General features: G+C 52.7%; 5 protein-coding genes across 5 annotated transcripts; 1 reads left to right on the top strand and 4 right to left on the bottom strand.

Annotated features, from left to right (window-relative positions):
- Positions 1-510: 510 nt before the first annotated feature.
- Positions 511-1183, bottom strand: CDEST_07713 (Putative alternaria alternata allergen 1). The gene is made up of 2 exons (XM_062923872.1): positions 753-1183; positions 511-689 (listed from the first exon to the last, which is right to left on the bottom strand). The coding sequence occupies exons 1-2, from the start codon at positions 1067-1069 to the stop codon at positions 560-562; spliced, it is 447 nt and encodes a 148-aa protein (XP_062779923.1). The 5' UTR covers positions 1070-1183; the 3' UTR covers positions 511-559.
- Positions 1184-2305: 1122 nt separating this feature from the next.
- CDEST_07712 (Putative glycosyltransferase, DXD sugar-binding, nucleotide-diphospho-sugar transferase) lies at positions 2306-3510 on the bottom strand. The gene has a single exon (XM_062923871.1). The coding sequence runs from the start codon at positions 3489-3491 to the stop codon at positions 2334-2336; it is 1158 nt and encodes a 385-aa protein (XP_062779922.1). The 5' UTR covers positions 3492-3510; the 3' UTR covers positions 2306-2333.
- A 2084-nt stretch (positions 3511-5594) lies between these two features.
- On the bottom strand, positions 5595-5774 carry CDEST_07711 (uncharacterized protein; the record flags this gene model as incomplete). Its single annotated transcript, XM_062923870.1, has 1 exon — positions 5595-5774. The coding sequence occupies one exon, from the start codon at positions 5772-5774 to the stop codon at positions 5595-5597; it is 180 nt and encodes a 59-aa protein (XP_062779921.1).
- Positions 5775-6635: 861 nt separating this feature from the next.
- On the top strand, positions 6636-8796 carry CDEST_07710 (uncharacterized protein; the record flags this gene model as incomplete). The annotated part of the gene is made up of 3 exons (XM_062923869.1): positions 6636-7132; positions 7185-7382; positions 7431-8796. 3 exons carry the CDS (start codon positions 6636-6638, stop codon positions 8794-8796), a joined length of 2061 nt encoding a protein of 686 aa, XP_062779920.1.
- Positions 8797-9260: 464 nt separating this feature from the next.
- On the bottom strand, positions 9261-11152 carry CDEST_07709 (Putative leucine-rich repeat domain superfamily). The gene has a single exon (XM_062923868.1). The coding sequence runs from the start codon at positions 11083-11085 to the stop codon at positions 9598-9600; it is 1488 nt and encodes a 495-aa protein (XP_062779919.1). The 5' UTR covers positions 11086-11152; the 3' UTR covers positions 9261-9597.
- Positions 11153-11779: the final 627 nt, after the last annotated feature.

The following is an 11779-nucleotide window of genomic DNA, read 5'->3' as shown; positions in this document are numbered from 1 at the left end:
GCTAGCTTTTCTTCTAGTCCCTCTTTTTGCTATCATCAATCAAGTAGTTTCTCTGTTTGTGGCTGTACCCATTCCACCTGATCCAAAGCCGTTGCTTCTAGTTGATTGTTGCCCGAATAAATAAAAAGTCCACAAACCAAGAGTTGTCAGACTTCACACCAAGTATGAGAAGACTCACACACTCACAAGTCCAAATTCTTAGCAGCACTTCTCTAGTATTACAGGCCGGCCAGAATCGATGGACGTATGAAACACATCAGTTACCGGCCAATAAAGCGAATGGAAGTGAGAATCCTCGTTGCCCCAGTCAAGAACCATGGTATTATCGTTTGCAAAAAGAATCACATCAGCTCGTTACGCTGTCGTCTATGCCTTGTAAAAACAGACAACCGAGGTGACACTGACTGGTTTTGGGAGACTACAATACAATATGCCAATGTCGAGGGGCATGTATTCCCAAAGCATGTCACCAATAACGGACGTGGCGTGTTTGAAGTTGCTTTTGTTTTATTCTACACTAAGCTGTACAGAGATCACCCGACCGAAACCAAAAATTCCTCTAAGGGTTGACGGGAGGGGGGTTGTTGTCGATGACAATGGTCGTAGGGTAAACCTGGTTGCAGAGAAGGTCTCCTAGACCGCCGGCGTGGCAGTACGTGAAGACATCACCCTCGCCCCAGTAGCCGACCCTATAAATTCGGCGTTAGTGATACTCAAAAGTGAAATGCGACTCATTTGACGGGAAAACGTACGCAAGGCCGAGCTCATGGTAGATGCGGAGAGCGAACTCGGTCTCTGTGCCCTGGCGGATAGTGAAGCGGTACTTGGAGTCGCCGCAGGTGATGACGTCGGAAGGAACGCCGGTGTTACCCTGGCAAGCCAGGTCCGTGGCGTCGTCGCCCGAGAGAAGGAAGCTGACGTTGGTCACGGTGCCGTTCTGCTGCTTGCGGACGGAGAGGTCGGCGATGTCAATGTTCTCCGACGGACGGGGCGCGTCCTCTTGGGGAGCAGGCGCGGCAATGGCAGAAGCGCCGAAGAGGGCAGCGACGGTAGCGAGAGTGAACTTCATTTTGATAAGATAATTTGACTTGAAGCTGGTGATAATCGAGTTGTGTGTGGTGCTGGATTGTGCTTCGCGGTTGTGTGGTTCTAGAATGAAGGCTACAGGCACTTGGGAGAAGACTGACAGTCCTTTATAGGAAGTCTAGCATGCGAACGATGGGCTGTTGACTGCCGAATATCCATCACCGCCAAGTAGGAGTCGGCCCAGTCGGGCAAATGAGGGTGGTGATTGCGACGTCACCGGCACTCGGCGAGGGAACCATTCTGTGGGGAATGCCTGTCCGGGCAGTATATAGTACCCAGAATAGCCTTGATACTCCAGGTTCCGCAGAGGAGCCCAGGGGCGGGCGGCAGCGAGCGAGCTAACGAACACACTTACCAAGGATCCCACTTGGGGCTGGCCAGAAATAGAAGACAAGATGAACCGTCTCGGTGTGCATTTCAAATACGGTTCATCCGTGGGCTTGCTCCACCAAGCAGGTTCGCCCTGCAATGTTTGATAAGCAGGGTGTAGCGGCAACCTGGGGCGGCTGCAAACGACATTGATGGTCTCTTTCGGCACTGAATGACGATGGCTATGGAGTTCGGGCAGAACAGACTACAACGTACCGGTTGTGCTGCGCTGGCGGTTGCATCGGGCCGCCAAGAACATGGGTGGGTTGGCGATGATCTTCTCGTATTCCCGCTGCCAGGCTTTTGATGTCTGTTTCCCACCGCTGTGGAGATGAGGACCACATGTTGCATTATAGCCGTTGATGACCCCCTAAACTACCTGGCTAACTAACTCCATCTTGCATGGGATGCTACTACATTACCAGCTTCTAGGCCTTTCTGGGAAACAATCTTTGCCTGTTATGCAGAGTCAACACCCAGGTTGAGCTGTGATGTGACAGGTGAGCCAATAACAACATCCCTTGCTAATTAGTGTGCGTTCTCGGTTGTACAGCTTAACTCACGAAGCGATTCTCCTTGACAGTCGTCACAAGACAAAGTTCAAGGGCGGCTCTCATCGAGTCGACTCTGGCAAAATGGGACAGAATCTGGGCTTCCAAATTCTGAGCTTCAATGATGATTTGACTTTTCTTTCAGGTTAAGACATTGCCTAAATCAATTCAACCTGGAGTTGCTGTCATGTTGAGAAGCACATGACAAGTGGACGAAACGATGAACACAACACACGCATGCATGAATCCCAAATCTATTAATTTTCATCGGCACTAATTATTACCACGCATTTATGTACATGGAATAAGAACTTGAATTGCCAGTATTCACCGCTCCTTGTCTTCGATCGTCACCAGCCCTCTATGATACATGTCTCGTACAACCGGGTAAGTAGCATACGCGAAATTGCTCTGTCTTCTCAAAACATATGCTGGTGTGATTTCTGTGACGTTTTCCACGGGATTGAGGCTCCAGTCTGGAGTAAAGCTGTGAATCAGGTACGATGCAGAAAAGTCCCGGGCCCAGCTTGGGCGATCGCCCTTGTAAGATGGCAGAGGCTGTCCTGGCACGTGCTTCTCCAAAGGGGACGCTGTCTCGTTGTGAAGACCGAAGAGCCCGCGAGCGTCGTCAAAGGTCCAGCCTATGGGGGAAAACGCCTCCCGGTCCATGATGAGCATCTCGCCGGGCTCCGGAACGAGACTGTGCGCCACGGTTGTGAGGGCGCCATTGCTGTGCGTGGTCCACGCGCCGTCGTAGACCTCGTGCATCGAGTCCATCCACAACTTGACCATCTTGCTGCCCTTTTTGGACATGAACGAGCCGCTGTTCAGGTTGTTGTCCAGCTGCCGGCCGCCGATGGCGTTGAACCCGCTCTTGCGCAGCACGGCAATGTCCCGCAGGGGCTGTATGTCGAAGTCGATGTACACGCCGCCGAAGTCGTGAACCGCCTTGACCCTGGCAAAGTCCGAGATGTGCTCGATGAAGGTGAATTCGACGCCGTGCTTGGTGGTGCTGGGCATCTCTACTTGGTTGACCCTCACCCCGGGGATCGACAGAACGCGCATGGCCCATTTGCTCACGACGCCTTCTCGCGCGCGGGCAATCGCGGATTCGCCGGCGTTCGTGTGGAGATAGATGGTGTGCGGTTTCCAATAATACCATGCCGAGTACACGGAAAGATATTGTTCGAACGTGAAGAGAATATCGCCACTGGTGTCTTTCATAGACCAGATATAGTGTACCTGGTTCGGAATGTCGTCCTCGACCTTGAGGTTACCCCCCACCCTGTTCCTAAAGCGTTTGGACGCAGAAACAATGTAAGGGTTAGACGAAGACGCTGAAAAACCAACGAGTAGAACAATGCTGAGCACGACTGCGGTAATGATGACTTTGAACTGGAGCCGCGGGCTCCGCTGTCCCATGCTCCACTTGGGTCGGCCGAGGACGGTCGAGAAAGGACCAAGGAGGCTTGGGTTGGGAACCATTGTTGGTGAGACTGTGATGCTACCGTGCACAGCTTATCTGGTAAGAGAACAAAATTGGATCATAGGCGTAACCAATGGCGCAACCGTCTTTATACGCCGGTGGGATTTTCCTAACTGGGGTTTTAAATACCGGTGGGATATACCTCACTGAGTTGACGCAGCTGTCCTAGTTTCATCCTTTGCAGACAAAGTTCGGACAGCCGTTAAGTTCGTCAGATCGTCAGAGCCGTAGTCACCGAGCGTACAAGGGTCATACTTGCTTGCAATGGTGAATTGTACATTTCCATTCCACTGATTCAGTTGCTCTATCCACATTTACTTTTGATTAGGTTCGCTTTTGCTTGTCAATAAGTTGCAGAAGTGGACCTCTGGATACCGCGGAGAGCCCAACTTGGTTTGACTGAAACCGTGAGCTGAACCTAAAAATCGGCATTCTAACCTTTTCAAAAGACATCATAAGTAGCACTGAAATCATATAGTCTTCGCTGCTGTACGATTCTAGCCATGTTATCTAGCTATCAAATCAATTAGCACGTCACCTGGGCATGACCATGCACACCAATGGAACGGGGGTATCGAACAATGCTGCACTGCCGTGCTCAAGGTTTCCAAGTTGCTTCAACTTGCTGATCGATCAGTTCCTTGTAGATACTATCCCGGCCCGGTATGCAGATCAGCCGCGAAAAATTGCTACAGTGTGGAAGAAGGCTCTAAGGCGTACACCACCAGAGCATTTCCAGATTTGAGCCCCAGTCAGCGATGTTGTGATGTGTTATTCTCAGTGACCTCGAGGTCGGTTACTTGCCTGTTATCGGGCAAAACCCGCTGATTGGGCTTAAGACAACGCGCAGATTTCCAAGTCGCCAGAAATTCCAAGACCACACCCGGGCATTTTCGCTGAGGTCAAATCACTTTAACGATCCATAGTATGCTAGAGATATCGAACAACTTGACAAACCGACAGGTTCTAACCAAAGATATATTCAAGAGGGGGGGGGGGGCCTTCCGATCCGAGAAACCAGAAAATCCGAAACCATGTTCATTCAAAATACCCATAACCGGAACCCTTTTGACTACCCAAGGGCATTCTTATCTCCAGTCCGGACCCGTTACAGCCGCCACTTAGAATGATAATAGCCAGAGGCTGCAACTCTCCATAAGGCTATGCTCTCCGGGGTATGTCTGTTCCAGGGTGATGTGGATGGCATGATGATCATCAGCATACCTGCTAAGTGAAGCGCTTTAGAGACCTAGGTTGGCACTCTTCTGACGAGTCACGCAATAACATTTTCTTCAAAAAACGTACTTCCATTTCTCTAAAGTCAGGGAGGGTGTTCAGCTTTATCTGTGGTCAATAAGGATGTACGGCTGTGTCAAAGTTGGAGTCCACCTCCATTGTTTCGCGGAATATCGCCCTCCACCCACAATGGCCAAACGAAAAGATGCGCCCTACGCCCTACTATGCGATACGACTCGTGCAGGCTCGCGGGTGCCGAGGGAACCGACATATTCACCGGATGACTCCTTTCCTTTTATTTCAGCCCTAATGGCCCAAGTCTTTGGAGTTTTTCCCCAGTTCCCCAGTTCCCCAGAGCAACTGAGAACAATTTTGGCTTGCATCTGGTTCCAGACAACAGATGGGCTCTGGACTAGAGGGCAAGCATCGCGCGGGCTCCGTTCTTATCCAACCTCCTGCAGTATCAAGAACGTGCCAGGCATGGATATTTCTCAAATCTCAAGACTATATTAGGGTATGTCTTAACTCGGCCGGTCTTCTCGTTGTTGGTGGACAAGCCTATCTACTCGTAGTGCAGGCAGTTTTAGATCTCGGCGCAGCGTGCTCAACACAGGAGCATCAGTCTTTATTATCCAACAACCCCGATTCAATTCGTCAGGACTAGATATCATGGCTCAAGCCGTCTCGAACTCGACTCGGTCCCGCGAAGGATTTGCTTGGAACCCCGAAGATGGATTCACCTACGGTAGACTCAGCCCCTCTCCCGAGAACACTCTCCGTTTTTCACGATTGAACACTGACCTTTGCGGGCTGCAGGTCTTCGGACTCTAGCGGTGGTCCCATCAACACCAGAAGACGCGCTATCCTCACACTACGACGTGATCGTCATTGGGGCTGGCTTCGCCGGACTCACAGCCGCACGTGACCTCGCCCTGGCCGGGAAGTCCGTCCTTCTCGTTGAAGGCCGCGACCGCATTGGCGGCCGATCCTGGACAGCCTACGGCGGAAAGGGGGAGATGGTGGAGATGGGCAGCACCTGGGTTCATTGGTCTCTTGGTGGCTGACCTCCTGAAGTGGAAGGTCCTTTGGAAGTATGGTGATGTCCTCCATAAGCACGTATGTCAACACGTGTAAGCATTCGCTGACTGCTACGTTCTCAAGTGACTTTAACATAAAGGTATATCTTCTTAATTGTGCCATGTCCATACTTGAAACAAGCTACTCTACTCAGTTCAGGTCTCTACTGATAGTAGGGCTATCATCCTACTAATTTATAGGCTATATCTATGCTTGTATCCTATTTTCTAGGCACCCTGGGTCCCTTCGTCAGGCCATCCTTTAGACGTCTATTCTAAGAATAGTTTAATCTTCTAATTATGCGCCGTGACCTCTAGATATCTCCTCGGCCAATCGCCAGTCCGCGCTTAACTCGGATGCCCTGGCTGCATGCAAATAGAATAATACGATGAGGGAGACTGTTGACTGGAGGGGCGCAGCAGCATGTTGCACCCCATGCTCGCGAGCTATGCTCTCGCGGCTCTGCTTCTATGTCCACGGGCCGTAAGGGTTCGTACAGTTGGGCGAAGGTGGTTGTTCTTGGCCGCTGCTATTGCTGACTGGCATGCACCTCAGCCGGTCTGTGTGAACAATCATCGGGGGTCCAGAGGTTGGGTGCCCAATGGATTCAACCCATATTTGGGCCTACCGAGTGGTTTCCCACTCTACTTGGCCTCTTTCCATCTTCCTCCCGTTCCTATCGACATTCTGCAGAGAGTCGTGGTCCGTGGACGACTGAGCACGTTAACAGCGAACCTCACCTCATGATGATGGAAGTGTACGAGATGAACCGACACTCGTTACACCTAGAGGATGATTGAGGCTCTAAGCCTGTACCTACACACTTCACCATGGGAGTCGACAGCACAGAACACCGACGGCATGACGAGTCTCGCGAGGAGCTGCTGTCGTCGCAAAAGCACCCGTACTCTGTCGGAGCTGGCCACATACTGAGTCCAAAGAAGCACGATTGGACAACACAACTTGCCCTTCCACATCAGTTCTGGCACCGGTCATGGAACATGTACCTCTTCTGTGTAGCCGGCATAGGCTTCGTCATCGGGCACCATGCCTTTTACCTTTCGCTGGAGGGAAGCATAGTCCACGGAGATGATCAGTTAATTATGCTCCGTTACGGTACCGCCCTCGCATTCGCAGCCAAAGCAAGTCTGGCTGCCGCCATGGTGTCGGCACTCCGGGAGCAAGCCTGGGCGACAGTAAGGTCACGCTTCTTGACCGTCGCCACTCTCGACAAGGTGTTGTCCGCCCCGCAGACGCCCTTGTCTCTCCTAAGCTTGGAGTTTCCCCGCAAAGCGAAAGTTGCTGCTGTTCTAGCAATATTCGGTTGGTGAGTGAGTGCTGCACCGGGCCGAAAGCCTCACGACTAACAAAGACGACAGGATATCACCACTTATCGTCATTCTAACTACAAACACGCTGGTAGTGGAGCCAGCTATAGAAACTCAAAACACTGCATGCCCTGGGATAAGGTCGTTGAACTTCACCTTCGAAGCGACCAACGACTTCCGGTCTACTCCCAAGATTGAGGACTTTTTCCAAATATCCCTCAGCATGTGGAACACCACAATTTTGGACCCGTCTGATCCTCATTTCTTCGACTACTGGATAGGAAAAAGCTGGTAGAGCGATGAGTTCTTGACCTCGGCCACTTTCCTCCAACGACCAGTCACCGATCCGGACGAGACTTTCATAGTCTGCGAAAAGGGCTGGAATTGCAGCGCCGAGATCAGCTTTGTCGGCCCTGCTTACAAGTGTCAAGAGCTTGCTCGTGGCGTTGGCGCCACACCAAGGGTTCTACAACAGCAATCTGGCAATGCATGCCTTCCGTTTGATTTCGACATGCTTGCGCCGAAGGGCAATCACACATGGATCGCTTCTGCGACTCTCGGGGAGTACCACGACCCGCAGCTGAAGGATGTCGGGCCCGGCGGAATACCGACGTTCAATTCCCCATTTCCGAGAAACTTGGGAGCCTTTCGGACGGAACCTGTAATATGGGTAGGGTACGCCGAGCTCGTCAATACGTCTATCCCGCCTTATCTAGTAGAACGCGGTCAGGAGTTTAACGCCGAAGCATGGATGCCAAACGTCTTCGATTGTGAACACTACGAGACCAGGTATACCGCCGAGCTACGATACAGAGACGGCGTCCAGCTTCATGTGATCATGTCTCGCCAGTTGTTTGACCCCATTGTGAATACGACCTTCCAAGGCCATATCCAGGCAGTCGACAGAACCGAGGATAACACAACCGCGACGCCAGAGGAAAATTACGTCCTGCCCAGAGACACCTTGAAATACCGGAAAACAGCAGCTTACCATAGCTTGGGACTATTCCTACGTAACATGATTAACGGCACAATATCCGAACCCAACACGAACGCCAACTCATTCGTGATCCAAACCAGCCTTATAGACCAGAGGCTGTACAACGCCCGGTCCAACATGGTAAGCCAGTTGGAAAAGTACTACGAGACTCTTGTCTTGTCGATGCTTGCCAAGCCACGCTTCCTGCCTGTCGTATGGGCCTCCAAACCGGACGAGCAGACCGGCATTCGGGACAGCGGTTCGGGACCCAAGGAGGACTATATGTACCCATGTCAGAGGGAACGCGCGGCCATCAAGTTCTACTACCGATCACAGATTCTCTTCAGCGTGTATGGTGTGGCGATATTTTTCACGATTCTGGGGGTGACAGCAGGCGCACTTGCATTGCGGAAGAACGACGGCGTGCCGCGTAACACTGAATTTTTCAGCATTGTCGCCGCAACGCGAGGATCCCATCTCGTCAAAGTGCCCTGGAATGGGGCCGAGGGTGATTCGGGCGGCGTCCCGAAAGAAGTAATGCGTATGGAGATAGGATATGGGCGTCTGAGGACTGCAGAGAGCAACGTTGTCAATCAGGAAGAAGGCGACGACAGAACAGACAGTCCGAAACCCATGCCTAGGAGCCCAGAGTTCGGTTTCGGCTTCGAAGGGGATCTACATTAGACTTGTCGGTCGAAAGCTTGGTTCATACCGCAGGCCACGCTGGGTATTATACAAATGCTAAGCAAGCCTCTCAGTGGATTTCTGTTTCCTAACAGGCAGGTTCTGGAGAGATCAAAAAGAAAGAAAACAAAGACCCAACATTGATCGTGGGCCATCTTGTCACGCATACTCTCGAGAAGAGATTGCACAACGTTCCCGAGTCCGAAGACGAGATGTGAATAACAAAAGCCACCATAATGACTAGTGATAGCTACTGTGTGGACTTAGTATTTGCGTGAGCTACTTGCGGCTCACCGGCAACCTAGATGGATCACTGTTTTACCGGCTTCAGATGCTCTCTTTAAAGCCTCTGTCGTAGTCGTAGTCTTTCGTCAGTGTCAGTCTCTGTCTGGGTGGCCGGCATGAGGAGGATTATCAGCTTACCCCCCTCCCCCCCCCCCCCCCCCCCCCCCCCCCCCAACACTGGTCTCGAAGCTGTAAACCGGATAGAAATCTGGAAGAAAGAAAAAAACCATTTTTCTTGGCTGCTGGGAGGTCTGTTTCCTTAGGATTTCTTAAAGAGTTGGTGGATGAAGGGTAACCCCTTCCACAGGTCTGCCTCGCATTCCATCCGAATACTTGTCGTAGTTGACAGTATGCTATCAGTTGCTCAAATATCAGATAGCAGCGATCCGAACACCAGGCCCCAAATCACTCGTAAAAAGTTCAATGGTTGCCGTTCTGTGGACAATTGCACCTACAGCCTACTATTGCTGCAACATCTTCCATATTCATCGACCATGCGCTTGAGAACTGCACGCACTAAACTAACGGCGACATGCCCATTTCCGCAGACGGACAACGGAACGTATAATCGAAATCAACCGGTCTGCCGTCGCAGGCAAAACTCACTGACCGGCGATCCACGAGATACGGGTTGAAGCACAGGCGTATCCTCCGCAGCATCGCGACCCTCTCCCCCGAACGGAGCCGGTCCAGCACCTCCTGGACGTGGGGTATTATCTCCTCTCTACAGCCATGAAGCTCGAGGCACTCGAGGCTGGGAGGGAGGTGGTCGATGAGCCGGGGCGTCTTGTCGAACTCAGACCATTGTTCGTGCGTGAGGTCCCCGTCGGGCATCCTCCACATGTCCGTGAAGCCCAGAAAGGCCTCCATGCCGATGCGCAGGCTCTTCAGCGAGGCCATCTCCTTCAGGGACGTGCCGATGAAGAAGCCTTCCCGCTTGGCATACCAATCCGCCCCCCGCCAGCGGTCCTGGTAGTCGATGTGCAGGTGCTGGAGAGTGTCGCGCTGCGTCGACAAGGCCTGGGCGAGCTCCGGCAGCTTGATCTGCATGTCGGAGAAGGTGCTGTCTCCGGGAGTCCAGTGGAACGACTTCAGTCCCATGCAGGCACGAATGAGGCTCCGCAGCCCTTCTATCGTGACGTTGGCGTCGAGCAGAGTCAGGTGCTGGACGTTGGAGCAGCCGGGCGGGTTGGCCTCCTCGTCGAACAGGTGGCCGTTGGGGCCGCTGTTGGACAGGCAGACGCACGTGAAGGACTCCAACCGCGGCAGCTGCATGAACTCCTTGCCGATGTTGAAGAAATGGAACAGGCTCTTGGGGCTTTCGGGCTCGCCAAAGTACTCCCGCAGGCCGTCGAGCAAGGGGCGGCCCGCCCCCGGAGCCGGGCCGATGGCGGGGGGTGACGTAGCGCGGTTCGCAGCGGCGGCCCTGATGAGGCGGGGCAGCAGCCGGGGCGACAGCGGGGTCCCGAGCTTGAGCGATTCGACCCTCGGGCACGCGATCAGCAGAAGGCCGACCTGCTGCTCGACCAGCCCGTCGGCCAGGCCCTGGAGCCACTCCTTTCTGACGGCCTCCCAGTCGTCGATGTGGTCGGACAGGCCAGAGGCGTCGATCAGATCGGTGTAGACGGCCATCTCATCGCTGCTGGGTCCGAGCGGCCTCTTGTTGGCGGGGGCGAGCCGGTAGATGAGGCTCGTGGAGACGTGAATGATGCTGATGCGCCGCACGTTGTGCGCGAGCTCGGGCTTCGCGATGGTGATGTGGCGGAGGAAGTCGAGGTTGCGGCTGCGCTTCTGGGCGTGCTCACTCATGTTCTTGGAGGTGGCATTCTCGTAGGTGTGGACTGACATGGGCAAGGCGACTCGGTAGAGGTGCTTGCATGTTCGCAGGACCGCGGGGATTGACTCATGATGCGAGGAGACCAGTTGTTGTAGGATCTGAGTCTGGATCTCGACGGGCAGCCCGAGGAACGATGGTGCTTGAGGCATGTGATTGCCGTCTGTCATTTTTGGAGTATATTGCTGACAGGAGACAGGAGTGAGTTGAATTGTCGATAGCTCGCCGAGAGTTGTTTGAAGAAGAGTTGCATGCGTCGAGACGGAGATTGGTGGTTGGAGGGGTAATGCATGCACGCAACCAACTTAACAAACTAGCGTCTGGGCCCGGCGGCGTCTGCATCAAACAAACGGCAGCCAACAGGCTTGTTGGATTAGGGGACTCATTCTTGTTCTCTTAGAGTGAGATGTGACTAAATGATTTGCAGATTGCCAAGCTGAGATTCAACTCCGATCGCAACTGGAAACAAACCTTGGTTCATTTTTGGGGCCGGTCAGGCTCTGCTGGACAATACTTCTATAGCACAATTTATCATGAACTCCTTGTTGGGTCTTGTTGTCGCATCACCGTTTGCAGGTTCTTGGAACTTGATGCCTCGATACTTTGAAGAGGGGCCGTGATTATGTGAGGGGCTCGGTGGACCAAATTCCATTAACATTCATTCAAGCAGTGGACAAGGTCAGCAACACTGTAGATTTAACGAGCAACGCAAACCATCGAGTTCTGCCACCTCCCAGGGGTGAACAAAATGCTTGTCGCCAAAGTGACTCTGATTCAGAATTGTTCTTGGCCGACTAGTTCAAGGTGTGAACCCATTCCCGAGTCTGCATACCGTGAGATGCCAAATATTGTGTAAAAGGAAGT

This window comes from Colletotrichum destructivum, chromosome 5 (assembly GCF_034447905.1).
Source record: "Colletotrichum destructivum chromosome 5, complete sequence".
Taxonomy (NCBI): Eukaryota; Fungi; Ascomycota; class Sordariomycetes; order Glomerellales; family Glomerellaceae; genus Colletotrichum; species Colletotrichum destructivum.
Note: the sequence above shows the minus strand (reverse complement) of the source record. Positions and strands in the feature narration are given on the sequence as shown.